At 46.1% G+C, this 14,526-nt stretch overlaps 2 protein-coding genes across 3 annotated transcripts; one reads left to right on the top strand and one right to left on the bottom strand.

Moving 5' to 3' along the window:
- Positions 1 to 1,974: 1,974 nt before the first annotated feature.
- On the top strand, positions 1,975 to 4,248 carry LOC107216910 (transmembrane protein 192). The gene is made up of 4 exons (XM_015654245.2): positions 1,975 to 2,347; positions 2,471 to 2,605; positions 2,741 to 3,137; positions 3,251 to 4,248. The coding sequence occupies exons 1-4, from the start codon at positions 2,306 to 2,308 to the stop codon at positions 3,493 to 3,495; spliced, it is 819 nt and encodes a 272-aa protein (XP_015509731.1). The 5' UTR covers positions 1,975 to 2,305; the 3' UTR covers positions 3,496 to 4,248.
- Positions 3,922 to 9,672, bottom strand: LOC107216912. 2 transcript variants are annotated; one of them, XM_046745203.1, is made up of 4 exons: positions 9,136 to 9,672; positions 8,625 to 8,787; positions 7,855 to 7,915; positions 3,922 to 6,238 (listed from the first exon to the last, which is right to left on the bottom strand). In XM_046745203.1, the coding sequence occupies exons 2-4, from the start codon at positions 8,674 to 8,676 to the stop codon at positions 5,920 to 5,922; spliced, it is 432 nt and encodes a 143-aa protein (XP_046601159.1). In that variant the 5' UTR covers positions 8,677 to 8,787; positions 9,136 to 9,672; the 3' UTR covers positions 3,922 to 5,919. The 2 variants fall into 2 exon arrangements, with proteins under 2 accessions (XP_046601159.1, XP_015509734.1); XM_015654248.2 differs by lacking the exon at positions 8,625 to 8,787.
- Between the last annotated feature and the right edge of the window lie 4,854 nt (positions 9,673 to 14,526).

The following is a 14,526-nucleotide window of genomic DNA, read 5'->3' as shown; positions in this document are numbered from 1 at the left end:
GTAAAATTTCAACCTTCGATTCCGTTTCGACTTTGTCAATAGTTTCGTCATTTTTCTGCCCACCTCCGGGCGAGGCACTTGTTTCGTCGTTAAAATCATTGGCAATTACTGACTCACCTCCTTCGCTCTCGAGGCTGTTTTTATCCTCACTCTCCGGCGGAACATTTGTTAGCGATGCGACAGGCCTGACGTGAGCGCAAAGTATACGATCATGTTTCGAGAGGTCGTCATCCGTCATGACATCTACGCAGATCCTTCGGAGCCCTGGAACCGGAGGCGTAGTAACGTGCAGATCATTCTTAACGCCGCCTTCATTACCCGATACCTTCGTAGAATTCGTGCTGCTCTTTCCGTCTGTCAGTTTCTTTCCCTGCAGCACCTTACGAACTTTCTTTTTCTTCGTGGCGCTGCTTTTTACCGAAGGTCTCCTTTTACTCGAACCGATATTACTTCGTTTTTTAACTACGACCGTTTTCTTCGCCTTCGAAGTTTCGGTACGTTTTGCCCCCATTTGTCCCGAGACACCTTTATCCGACGACTTCTTCGATGGTGTTTTAGCACCCTCCGCAGGTTCCACAGTGACAGTGTTGGCATCTCTTTTCGAACAAACGACAACTTGTAGAGCCACGTCCGCGAACAGTCGGTCTTGTATAGCCTCGCAAATTCCGCAGCCGATATTCTTCCGGGTGATCGGGCTTTTATCCTCGGGGATTTTACCTCGATCCCGTACTTCGTTACCTGAGCGGTATTTCAATTCCGAAAGTCGGTTGTAACCGTCGTTCGGTGCCCCTGCCGCCGGGTCGCCGATGGAGGAATTGGGATAGGCGTTGACGTGAATTTCCCCAGCATACAAAGTTCCGTTTCCGCAACTACGACGGTTCATTCCTTGATTCGTGCACAGCTCGCAACACGCGCCGGCGTCAAGGAACCATTTTTTCTCCCGAAAAACTTGGAAATCTACGTCTTCACCGGTCGCTGAGGTACGAGTCGATTTTCTAAGCTGATTGCACTTGGAAACGCAGGTGCTGCGCTTCCACGGCTCCCAGGTCTGAACGGAAGTCTCTCGGGCATTGGTCCGTTTACAAGTTATGAAATACCATTCGTTCGACAATTTGCAGCCCCGGGACGGTTGCCGCTGACAGCCGTCCTCCTTGCTCTTTCGGTAATCTCGCTCCGACGTATCCGAGCCTCGGATACGGTCGTTCGTTTCCTGGGCTGCATCAATTACACCTCGTTGCACCGATGACGACGAGTGTTCGGAGAAATGTTGCATCGTCGCAGAGGAAAGCGGAATTTAACCCCATCGACTTATACGATTTAACGCGAAAATGCGGTCAGGATTCGTAGCGTAATAAAAGTCCTTTCGGAGTAACGTGCTTGGGTAGGATTTATCTGACAACAGTTGATTTGATGTTTCATTTTTAGTTTTATTTTCTATATTTTAACTTGAAACACTGCCGAGTTTTGAGGTTTTCCTTATATTCTGGCGATCACCCCGGTGACATCTTGTCGCCGTTTTCTCTTGTCGCTCCGTTTTTTTGTTTTTTTTTCCTTCCAAACAGCGAAAACCCAGCATATACATCGGAGACGCGACAAAAATTATTCCTCGGTCATCCATCGCGATTCGTGATAGTGCATAAGTTTGGCATTCTTGAGTGCATTATTTTTTAACCATTAATTACCCCTACTGTTCTGTTATACTACGATTACTCACAAAAAACATTAACAACTACGAACAACCAAAGGTACAATCATTTTGAAATAGCGAAAACCCAAGTGCCGTCTGCGCGCATCAGCCTTTACAATGAGATGTTATTGAAATTTTGAACTTTGGCGGGCTTCGCCTGACGAGAATGCTCGTCGTCTGCTCTCGATGCCATTGTGATTGGAGCGACACTTGAATCGCTTATTCCGTGGTTCCAAAGTCCGTGGCTTGTCACACGAGTGGTTGTAAACTCATCGGGGAAACGGCTGATCGCGGCTGATCTGATCTCATCTCTCAAGTTCCGACCGACGATCCGTCATCGAACGTTGATTGATACCTGTACCCCCGTCGTCCCTGTTCGATCATCGATCTTTCAGTCGTAAGACTATCGTTCGCGCGATGTAATATCGCGGCTGCAATAACGTTCCCGCAGTTGCGACAAACGTTGGGGGATCATAGGCGCGTGTTATTGCTAGCGCAACTCCGAGGAATGCATCGGCACACGTGTGGTGGCAGTCCCTTCCGATCGCTAGAGCGCGAGGCAGATAAAGACGGGCGATCTTTCGCTTGAAATCCTTCACATACCAGGCTCGTCGGGGAATGGTCAGCCTCGTGCGTGATCGGCCGAACACTTCTGGAAGCGTAAGTGAGGCAATGACCAATCATGGCTGATGGTTCAGCTAGTGTCGTACTCTCCGAGTTCGCGGAAAAGCCGACCCAGCCCTAACCTCAATATCGCCTTTATGATATTTTCGTTCGTTGAAGGGCGCCGTATTTTTTGCCGCTTCTATGAACATGGACGACGACGAATATCTGCAACCTGTTATCACCTCGCAGGAGGAAGACAACTTTCACAAATTGGACACGATCCCGTACACTTTAGTCGCCCTCGTATTTGGCGTGAGTAAAATATCATAACCTCGTTCTTGGTGTTCTTTTGTAACTCCTCGGGTGACGTAGAAAAACCTAACCGAAGTTCGAAAGTTGAGTAATTTGCGACATATACGCATTACGTACGAATTTAATTATTCTTAGGTTGCCTTGGAAATAACTGGGATAGCCTTTATCTCGTTCTGGCCTGAGGAATCAAACAAATGCGACACATATTTCGTACTATTGTATCTCCACTGCGCCTACTGGCTCCTGGTAATGCTGCTCGATCATATTCTCAAATCGAAACATCATCATTTGAGGATAAGCGGCTACTTGGACTTCTATCAGTCGACTTACCCGCACATAAGGGCTCCGTTTTTCGTCGCCTCACTTTGGAACGTTGCTTACCTTTTGCTCGCAACAATCCTACATCATACGCACAAAATGGACTATGAGAAATACTGCAGAGCTTCGGAGTGGCTTACGCCGATGAACTACATATTGCTTCTCACCACTTTGGAGCTTTCGATAATCGTTCCTGTCTACGTCAATTATATCAGTAAGCCCGGCGGATTGTTAGTTTGCGTCGAAGATGATACCGAAAAAATAAGATGCCTACCATTTCTTGTATCAAATTGATATAACTAACGGAGGGCCGCGTTCACATTCTAGGACGAGTTAGGCGCTTCAATCGATTGAGACCACCACCAGATGTCACCCGTGAGGAATGGCTGTCGTCGTTCACCCAAGACTCGTACGCCGGTGGCGGGGAGGTTGGCTGTCAGCAGAAGGGATCGAACTTGGCTGAATTACTCGAGAAGCAAGCCGATCTGATTAGGTACTTGCGCGATCACAATGTTAAACTCAGCCACAGGATGATGATGCTCGCGGACCAACGGAGACCCAGAGAGCCGTAATTGGCAATTTGTTCCTTCCTTCATGCGCGGTCGTATGATATGATGTTTGATGAATTTATATAATTTCGTTGCTTATATACTAATAACGAAACAATGTTTTTCCACAAAAATCGCCACTTCTTCTGTAGCGACGATCGTTCACTGCCGACAAACGAGTTGTCGGCAGCAAGTGGACGTTGTTGCCGACTGTTGTGTAAATGAACTTACTCAGCTTTGTCGCGAATTCGTTGAAAAATTTTGTGGTGGCAGTGTTAAATTTCCATCAGAGTGTTTCAAAATTTTCTTCGACATGTCGTTGGTTCTAAGAAGATCGTGTCAATACCAATCCTCGACTTTTCCTCTCCCAGTTATCGTTGCCGCTCCTATGAGAACTGCAAGTGTCGAACGTTCTGCTGCTATCTTCTTCTGAAGATTTTTTGTCGCGTGAAGGTTTCCTGACATGTAATTGTTACCCAATTAACTGAATTAATTGATGATAGTAACTTTTTCCCCTTGCTTTGCCTCGAGTTTCATAGGTCTTCTGAATAGTTCCTGAAGTGGAAAATTTTGTAACAGCGAGTAGTCGACAATTTTTTATGTGTGATCAGATAATAATAATAATAATGTAATTCAAAATCGATACGGTATGTTGTTTCAAAGGCGCTTACGGCCATAACGCCCAAGAATATGAAATACTGAGAATAAGAGATTACTGTGATATCGCCGTGAATGTAAATTTTACCAATTTAATAAAGTACGTATCTATATTTTGAATCGATCGAACCAGTTACATTCAAAAACACACGATCACCGTGGTTCTCTCTTCACGTTCCTTGATGTTAGTACATCTCTGCTAAGCGTTACAGCAAAGTCACTGTCATAAGTTGACGTAGGATTAATTTATTCACATTTATTTCCAAAATCAATTCCTTGTAGGTATTACCTCAAATATACTATTTTACATATACTTTTCAATTAATGCCGTGTTTTTTTTTTTTTTTTTTTTTTTTTCCTCCACAAAAATTTCATTACAAAATTAATAAGGTGTATATCGCTAAAAATTATCACTAGTTTACAATATTTGGAACAATCATCATTATTATTATTGTTATTATTGTTGTTGTTGTTACTATTATTATTATTATTCTTTTATTACCTTGCATCGCAGTCTTTCTGAAATTCTTTGAAAAAGTTATTGCCAAAAGTACGTTATTCTCTACTACCTTTCACCTGAAGCCCGCCCTCTGTTTCCAAACTATATAAAATTATACAGGGATACGCAGTGTATCCCTGAAGGTCGTGTATATATACATACGTATAATATAGTATACGGTTTTTGCAGTTTCAACGTTAAAGCCTCACGAAGTTTCCCTATACATATAATTACTATGAATGTTTCTTCTCATCATGCTCGCAATCTCTATATACCGCTATAGTAAAGGTTATAAATTTTTTTTTTTATCTACCTTTTCTTCTTTTTCTCCTAATTTCGTCATTTAATATACTATACGAATATTACGGTGACACATTTGGTGTGCGAGTACATTTACGCGCTCGTTACTACTTTCCTCGTACTCGTAGCCGTCCTAACTTCTTGTTTCTATACCATACATGCTATATAACTTAATGCGGCTTGCCAACTAAGCGTTCTGACGTAAAATCAATGCCTCATACATGTCAATATTTCAGTATGCGTCTTCGCTTCGCTATCTGTCGGCTTTCGGCTTTCTCGACTACACACATACGTTATTTATTGTACCTTGTGCCCGTGTTGCGACAAGGGAGTAGAAAAGGAATCTAGCAATGTTAGCTCTGCAGGAAATTTTGCCCGTTAACCCCTTATTGCATAAATTACGAAGGAGATGGAACGAAAATTTTACATTTACTCAAATAGTTTAACAGTATGCACTTACCATAGACAACAAAAAGAATACATTCCGTTGCACGAAGAAATGTACACTTAGTATTCAAAGTTGTTTTTGAAAAAGAAAAAGACTGGACACTTCAAGCAGCCAAACAGCCAAATACGGCTTCGTATGCGGTAAGGGGTTAAGAAAAAAAGGGACGGAAAGAAATTGAGAGAAAAAAGCTGTAAAGAAAAGTACCCCGACATGTCTACGTTATTGACGAAACCGGGAACGCTGATCTAGCTCTAAATTCTGCATTACTTTTCAGCAGGGTATACATCCGTTATATACATACACATAGTAACAGGTATTATTATACGCTTGCTTCGAGTGCACTGGGATTGGTATTTGCATTCGAATCAAGCAACACTACGGCTCACAAACGGCGTGTGTGTGTGTGTGTGTACATACATACATACATACATACATACACACACACATACATACATACATGCATGCATACATACATATCTCGGTGGGTAAAATCGCGTAAGACATGTTTTTCTCCATACAATCGACAGACGATGATCCTTGGAGATCACGCCTGCGTCGCCGCGCCGAGGACGCTTCCGTTCGAGGAGGAGCTGTTCAGCTGTTCCTCGGCTTCCATCATCTTGAGCTTCCTGACAACCTGGGCGTGCTCCTCGAGGAGCCTCGCGAATTCACCCCGCCGCGTCTCCGCTTCAACCTGGATCTGCTTTATTCTCTCTCGCGGTCCACCCGGGCTGTCCAACGGGGTGTGCGACGACGAGGTTTGCGGGCTGCTCCCCGCTGACGAGCCCTCGACCTCCTGGCTCTCGCCGATGATCGAGTTACACCGCAGGGAATCCGTCGAGTCGACGTCGTCCACGATCAAACTGCGCTTGGGAAGAGAAATCGCAGCTATAGGTTTCGGGCAGATTGTTATCGCACGAATTCGTTGACGCGCCTGTCATCGCCTTGTTGCAGGTGAAATATCCATAGGTGTACTTTTCCTCGCCTGCTACAGTCTAGCCGATGTCGTTCGTGACAGAGGCACCCAGGATGTATGTACAGACTTAGCAGTTATAACCGCGCTAATTGCTGCAGAAACGTGGAAAGTTTCGAGGCTCATTCGCGATACTTAATAATAAGTATGTACTAGGTATTATGTCTCTGGACCGCTAACCGCTCGTCGAGCCTTGAGTCCCTTTCAGAACTCTGCGGCGGCTAATCGCATAGTCAAACTGAACTTAATTTCGCGCTATTGTTATCGTTCCTGTACATAACGACGCTCGAGAGTCTCTAATAAATGCCTAGCGTACGCGATTATTCTCAAAACTCTGTCCACCGACTCGCCCGGAGATATTAACGATAAGGTGCAATGCCGACTCGTTAATATTGACCGATAATTAATTATTCAACGAAGACGACCTATACCTTGGTACCTAAGCGTGAACATCGGCAGATTCTTCTTTTCACGCATGTCCCTGTATATACATATATACATACGTATACGGTAATAATGAATAATAGCTGATCGTGAGGAGAAGGGCGTTGTAAGTATGCACGGGGGCTGAAGATCTACTTGGACGTACGTATGCACGAAGGTATTATACACATGTGTATAATTTACCTACACCGCAATTCGCACGTGGGTGTAGAAATACGTCAATATCCCCCTGAATCTTTTCCAACTGAAATATTGACGGTCGAAAATAGAACGCGAAGCTTGAAATGACTTCGAACCGTACAGTTGTTAAACTTCCGCCGCTTGTTCGAAATATTTTCTTTCCTTGTATCAGGTACAGAATCGAACAGCCCAACGTGCAGGTACGGGGATATTCGTTTCGATTCAACTGATCGCACGAAGGAGCTTATCCTCTTGTTTTCGGTAATACGTGTGCGGAATTTGCCCGCGTGGCCGTCGCGACAACAGGGCTGCATATGGAAGTCACGGAAGTTTCCTCAATTTATAGTGTCGAATCGAATCGTCTATCCGTCCCGGTGGTGTTGCACACTGCTTGACGGACGGCCGGAGGAGCGGAGCTCTAGCGTTTTAATAGTCGACAATTGTTGCCTACGTCAATGTGACGTCATTCCTGCCAATTCGCGAACGAGACTGGACCCACACGAGCCCAACCCGCGACCATCTCTATCTGTCACGTACTCTATAGTTATACATGTACACCTTCGACTCGTCGATACGGATAGATTATGACTCCTGATCGTGCGTGCAACCGAGGAAAACTCCTAGGTATTCGCGTTACTTTGCCGGCGTACAAAAGCTAGACGACCTGCGAAAATTTCGGAACCAGCCAACACTTGGTTGGACATCACGTATTCCGATTTACCGCTGGATGACAATTACCGCGTAGCGTCAGTGGATTATTCGTGTTACACGAGATGCCAGCTGATTCGATTAGTCGATTAGTCGGAGCTGGTGCTGGGAATTAATGGAATCGAAATTTGATGATTTCAGCACGGGCGTATTAACAGTGTCGGGGGTTCGTACCTGAAGGCCCCGTGGATCTCTCTGCCTGAAACCATGGTTACGGCGATGTCTGGTAGCGATCCTACAAAATAAAGAAAAAAAATCCGTTATCAAGTATTAAAATTATTACAGCGCGCAGCGCAAATGTACCGCATTGTTGTACGCCTAGGTATATGTACATGTTACGTACGATCATCGGTAGGAATACCTTATTGCGGGTAACTCACAGTTTATACTCATTTCATACGTTCTAGTCGGTCGGCCCTTATACATACGAGTATTCCACTAAAAGTAAGAAACGGACCTACAATTTGCTTTGTTTTAAAATTGAACTTCGTACAGCAAACTCCAAAGTGTCGCGTGAGCTTGAACGCTGCGAAAAGTTACTTTCGCTATCTCTGTACATTCGTTTCTCAGCATGTCAATACTGTTACTGTACATTGTTTAATTTATTTTTTGCAGGTGGGTCATTTTAACCCAGCTGCAGATCCCGCACGTTTCCGTGGACAGGTGAGTACTATATATTTTTTATCGTAAGAAAATCAGTGGCTCTACAATCACTCGCAAATTCATGCTTGTTTTTCTCAACGTCCTCGTGCCGGAAACAGTATTCTGCCACTTCCTCGTGGCTTTGCGTGAAACTAAATGACAAAGTTTTACTTTAGCCTCGAATAATAATGGCTCAAGATCTAACACAAGTGCACGACAATGAGCATAATTTTTTACAAGAAGCGCCTATACATATAGTATATTAATGGTATAATTTGAAATAAAGTTTGGTTGTATTGTACCTCGAGCGATAAGTAGAGACGGCATCGTCTGCGGTTGATTGCTAGTCTGCATCGTCAAGTTTAGAGAAAAGGACAAGCGCGGTCTTGCGAAGATTTTATACAGATTCTGTTTGCTCGTTTTATTTTGTTTTGTTTTTGCGAAACGACGAAAAATGAAGTCAACCTGTTACAAAGAACAGAAAAAGAACAAGGAATGTATACTATATAAGCGGTACTTACTTGATCTTCTATTAAATGCAACCAGCCATTTTTTTCTTTTGGCTTGTTTTGCATTTCTTTCAACATGCTCTCTTTTTGCAGTATCACACGAATGAGATGATAAAACGAATATTAGAATTGCGTAAAATTGCATGCCAAGCTTAGTATTTACATGAATAGAAAATAATGCTGACGAGACAATTATTCACTGTTCTAATTGTCGCGGCAGGTTGTAAAATTTTTACTCAAATATGCAGAATCAAGGGATGGTATAAAACACGAAGCGAAACAGGAAAGCACCGGGCTCACTCACCTTTGACCATCTGAGGACGAGACAAACGCGCGTCTTGGAAGTTTAAGAAAATTATCCTGAAGGACGCGAAAGCGCGGCGCGATAATTTTTAAAGTACCTACAGAAATCTGTCTTGAACGCGAATCGCTAACCCTGCGAATATACTTGTGCGTTTCGGTAAAAGAATCGGAGGCAACGTGCGCCGACAGACTGGCGGTAGGGTTGGCGTAGGTCGTCGTCGCAGACGTACGTTTAAGTAACGTTGGTTGTGAAAATTTATGTCTCTTTTATGTCGAACCGAGAAGGACGGATGTGGGTGGGGGGAGGATGGGAGGGTTAGGAGGAGCGAGGGGGGTGATATCGGGAATCGCCGACCGAAAGCACGACAGCCTCTGACTTTGGACCCTGTCTTGGAAGTTGACTCGTAGGAATCGACGACTCCCGGGTAAAGAAACTCGTCGCGTCGTCGCGGGTGCCGGCCCGACTGGCGATTCGACTCTGCGCCAAACTCTCGGCTCTCCTACGCAACGATGCACAAGGAACGGCGTCTCCCACGTACTGACTTCGACCAGCGAGGCGAGCCGACGCCACCTCGGCATTCCGGAGCGCCGAGAGCGCCGCGACGCCCTGACCATCGTTGCCTACGAGGCGTCGCTCTACGTCCTTCGTGCACCACGCGGGTCGCCATTGATCGGCCGTGTCCTTTGATCCACGGATCGCGACATTCCGTGCAGGGGATTCCCTGTCTATGCATACTTTTCCCACAATATCTCCACTCTGTCCTAGAACCGTTCTTGTACCTGCGACATTGAGTACGGCAAGCGATTCGTGAACCTGGTGCGGTTCGATCCGCACCGCGAATGATTCAACGATTCTCTCCACGTCTTTCGGAAGAGCTGATCGTTTGCCAAAGAACGGGAAAATTGCACGTTATTCATTCGGTATGATAATATACCTAGGGATAATTACGATTGCTCTTTATCGCCCGAAATATAGGTATGACGTTGAGCAGAGAGATCGAGAGTGGCGTTCGCGGCAACGACGCAGCCCGATGAAGGACGGTTATCGAGATACTATAAATTATCGTATCTCTCTCGCCACGCCGGGCTAAATATTTCTCTTGAAAATTCGCAAACTTGATAATATACCGCGGCTTGCGGAATATTCGTAGGCACGATGTTTTCACCTAGTGGCTCTCAATCGAGCCGATCGACCTTGTTTAGGTGTACCAATTCCTCTCGAGGGAACGTTCAGCCGCAAATACTTCGTTCTTTTAACGCGTTGCCTATTAAATTTCTTCCCCAACTTTGCGACTCGTGTTTCGTCCGAGTTTCCCGGTACCCACAAGTGCGGTATAAACAAACGTCTCGATTTCGCTTTTAGACTCCTCGACGAGAGGCAGAAACAACTGTTTATCGAAAATACGACCAAGAACGCTCAAAGTGCGGATCGAGAGTAATCGGAGCACGCCGAGTCAAGTCGCAAACTTTGGGCGATACGGTTGAACAAACGGCACGCAATTTTTCAGGGGCTTTATAAATCTTGACCAGGTCGCGGACCCTTCTATACCTAATTCGTCCCCGCGTTGTTACAAATTTTTTGACAAGTATAACTGAAAAAAGCCATTCCCTGCGGATCTTGCATTTGCAGTTGCAGCGTCTTTTAGACGCAGAGTCAGGGTGAAGAATTGTCAGGGATTATTTTCGTGATATCTGTTACCTACCCATGGATTACAAAATAAATTAACATCCCAGTCTTGGTCTTTCACGCAGAACAACGCTGGAACTATAAATAGGTATGCAATGCACGTTGAAACAATTAATCAGCCGGCTTTAAAACTAGCACACGGTTATCACTTCGTTCCGATGTGGATATGTATGCGTGTATGTATATATATATATATGTTGTGCTACATATATATTATACTATATTACACACGTTTCGAGTCTGAACGTGGCGGAGAGGCGGCGTGCAGATGTCGTGGGGTACATTCGGAAGATTTACCACTTACGCAAAAGATTGAGCTCTTCGTGCGTCAATGCTGATATCATATCTTTCCCGATCTGTCGTCCAACAATAGTCAAGATTTTAATCACTCGCGCCCGTATGCCAGCGTGCGGTCTTACCGCTAGATACATATTTGCAGTCGAGGATAGAAACGTGTGTTTGCGGCAGAATCTTTCTTCCGATTCCTCTGCACCTCCCTCCCTCCTTCGCCCCGGCTGACCTTCGCCTTCGAATCCCGAGATTACACTCCCTACACTCTACAGGCTTCCTCCGCGTCTCTCGGTACACGTCGTTGATCAGAATAAATTTCTTCTGCAATTTACCAGGATCGGTTACCGCTCGTGGCTGCGCCGCGTACATAATCATCCTCCGCGTGCTTCTTACACGTATCCCCGAAATTTGGATGGCCAAAAGTAAATGGAAACTGCGGTAATACGATTGTCGTAAATATTTTATGGAACTGTTGACAGGATGACTCGGCTACGGCATTATCAGAGCCAGCCGGGTAATATTGAAGGGAGAGAGAGAACCGGAGATAGAGGGAGAGACACCTCCTCGAACAAGGTCCCGTTATATACGGGAGGGCGGGAGGGAGAAACTCGGAGGGGATCGAGACTCCGTGTGATTGATTAAATTTGAACATCAATAGGTGTTGCGGAGCGACGAAATTATTCAAACGATCAGAAAAGCCTCACCAATGCGCGCGGCTACTTTTTTATAGTCGCGGATAGGCGGGGTGTTCGTTCGTTCGTTCGTTGGTATACGGTACGGTAAACCTGTCAGCTGTAAGCTATGAACGAGCAAAGAGTATTTTCGTCCACGGAGGATATTATCGATTGCCCATATACACACGGCCTGCATAACTATCCGCATCCATGTGTACCGCCGTCTACGCGAGCATTTGGCTCCTACCACACCGACAAGCCTACGTCTTTCTTCCCCCTCTTTCGTGGCTGCTGCAACAACCCCGCATGCCGGAACATCCGGAGTGCAAAGTTCATGCGGCGGACCAGGAAATCCGGTCAGAGTCTCGAGAACGGCGTTAACATTCCTACAGGCATGAATAATTGCGCAGCACGCGGGAGCCGCGAGCGTTCGTGGAGGCCCTGGAAGAAGATCCGGCACGTCCAGCTGTAATAGAGGGATAAATAATCCGGATACCTGCTCCTAGAGCGCGTCGCTCCTATTATAAATACGCCGTGCTTGAAGCGTCCGTATTACAGACATAACGCGGGCGTGTACGTGTGGCATTTTGTGTACGACAAGGAGGGAGGAATTTTTAGACCTCTCCACGCTCCAGCAGGAATAGATCCGGGCGCGAGTCACGCTCGTGGAACGTGTAGTGTTCCAGGAGGGGGTTCGCGGGTCGCTTGCGCAGACATCCTGGCCTCCGTTGGCGGCGGGGCAGGGAAATCAATGCTGCTTGCACCGTGGGCACCGTGGGCATCGTAGGGGACGGGACAACGCGATCAACTTCTGGACGAATTTCGACGCCTGAGCGGCGAGCGTCCGCGGGACAAAAATTCCAAAGACGACTGGCATTGCAGGGGAGGGACAGCGATCCGATCTTCGACGTCTCGCGGGCTACCTCGCGATCTTACAGATTGACGCGAAACCGTTTACACCCATCCATCATCCCGTCCCGGTTGATGATGTTGCGCAACCGTTGGTACATATTTTATTTCCATCTCACCCATCAGGCGTGTGCGTACGCGCGTGCACGCATCATCGCAGCTACAGGCGTACAAACAATTTCGTCTTTCTCGAGTAATGAAGTATATTTTACAGTGTAACCAAGTATCTGCATACATTGACGCGATACGCCTTGATTGTTTAGCACCCGGCTGACGCGAGCAGGTTTTTCCTCTCATATATTCACATTTCCCTTCTCCGTCGGGTCAGAGAAAATTCCTACGCCTCTTCCAGCTACGTGTAAATACACCGACGAGTCTGGGGCGCGATACCGGCCGGAGGGGAGCGTGTTGTTCTGTCTGTTTATAAAAGAAAAAAAAAAAAAAAAAATTGGAATCGTGCGGACGAAAATATCTCACCGCTCGTTTCTTATCTTTTCCCCATTCCGTTTGGCTACAATCGAAGCGAAAGCGAAGAAAATCTCTGTATATCCCCTCCTGCCCCACCCTCTCTCGTATTTTTTCCTATCCTCTTCTCCTCTCTCATTCGACTGCCGTTTCGCAACTCCGTTCCACTCTCGAACATCATCGGGGAACAGCGTCGTCGCGCGGGCACGAGGCTGCCGCACGTGTTCTTTTCTCCCTCCTCACCCCCTCCCATCAATTCCACCTCCACTGTTTTCTCCAAACAACCCCGACAGTGACGTCATTGCACAGCGGCGGCGCCAGAAACCCCAGTGACGTCAGTGCGGCCGACCACCCTGAACGTAATCTATCGGGCTGAACTGTTGGGCGTCCTTCCCTTACCCCCCAAATATACCTACATGTATACGCGCGTATAACCGACCCGCACGCGATGATTTTCGATCCGATTGGGGTGCAACGAGCGATGTGCTGTAGCTTCCTCCCGCAATCTGTTGGATCAAACGTATGCCGAAAGCGAAATAGATAGTCTCAATACCGTCACACCCGACTTCTTTGAACTTCTCTCCCTCCCTTTCTATGGTCGTACTGATACGATTCAGTTGTATGCTGTCACCGTTACGCATCGATCGAATTACTCGGGAATAATATTGCGGCTGGTCCAGCGAAATGATTATTTCACTACAGTCTCTCAATTAAGTACCCACAAGTTGCAGTATAACGGCGAAAAATTCGCCGATAGCGTCTTTCGTTAGACCGCGGCGTAAATTTGCATGATCGTACCTTTTATACTGGACGTGGTTGAAGATCATAGTTTACACGTATGTACGTTATTGCAGGATCATCATGCACTCGGTCGTTATGGATAGGTACAGGTTAGTGAGGTTAACCCTTCGTCCGCACTGTGCAGACTCTAGTGCTAATCGCAAGCGTAAGCGTAACTTGAAGAATTTTTTTCAAAGACTCGGCAAAAGATTTCGATCCAAAGTCTATTCGAGTATGAAAATATATAAAGTGTCCACTGCGGGAACCGTGTATCAAAAATTAACAGCGGGGACAGAGGGTTAATTATCGGTTGGCCGGGAATTTTGACAGTACGGTGAACATCCCTCTGCGTTACGTGTATAATGTATAATAATCTATATTGCAGCTAGCCAGGTGATAAATCGTTAATCGGTACCTACCTACGCGGTAGTTTCGACCCGACGCAAAACAGACCCGCAGACTGTTGACCTTGAACGTTGAAAATCTTTGCCCACCCACGTTGTTGTATACCTTATTGCCGACGGGTAACGCTCGCATACACACCGTTTCAAGTTTGTTGGGTCAATCTGTCAAATAGCTGTGATCC

The sequence above is a fragment of the Neodiprion lecontei genome, chromosome 7 (assembly GCF_021901455.1).
Source record: "Neodiprion lecontei isolate iyNeoLeco1 chromosome 7, iyNeoLeco1.1, whole genome shotgun sequence".
Taxonomy (NCBI): Eukaryota; Metazoa; Arthropoda; class Insecta; order Hymenoptera; family Diprionidae; genus Neodiprion; species Neodiprion lecontei.
This window is presented reverse-complemented; position numbering and strand designations above follow the sequence as displayed.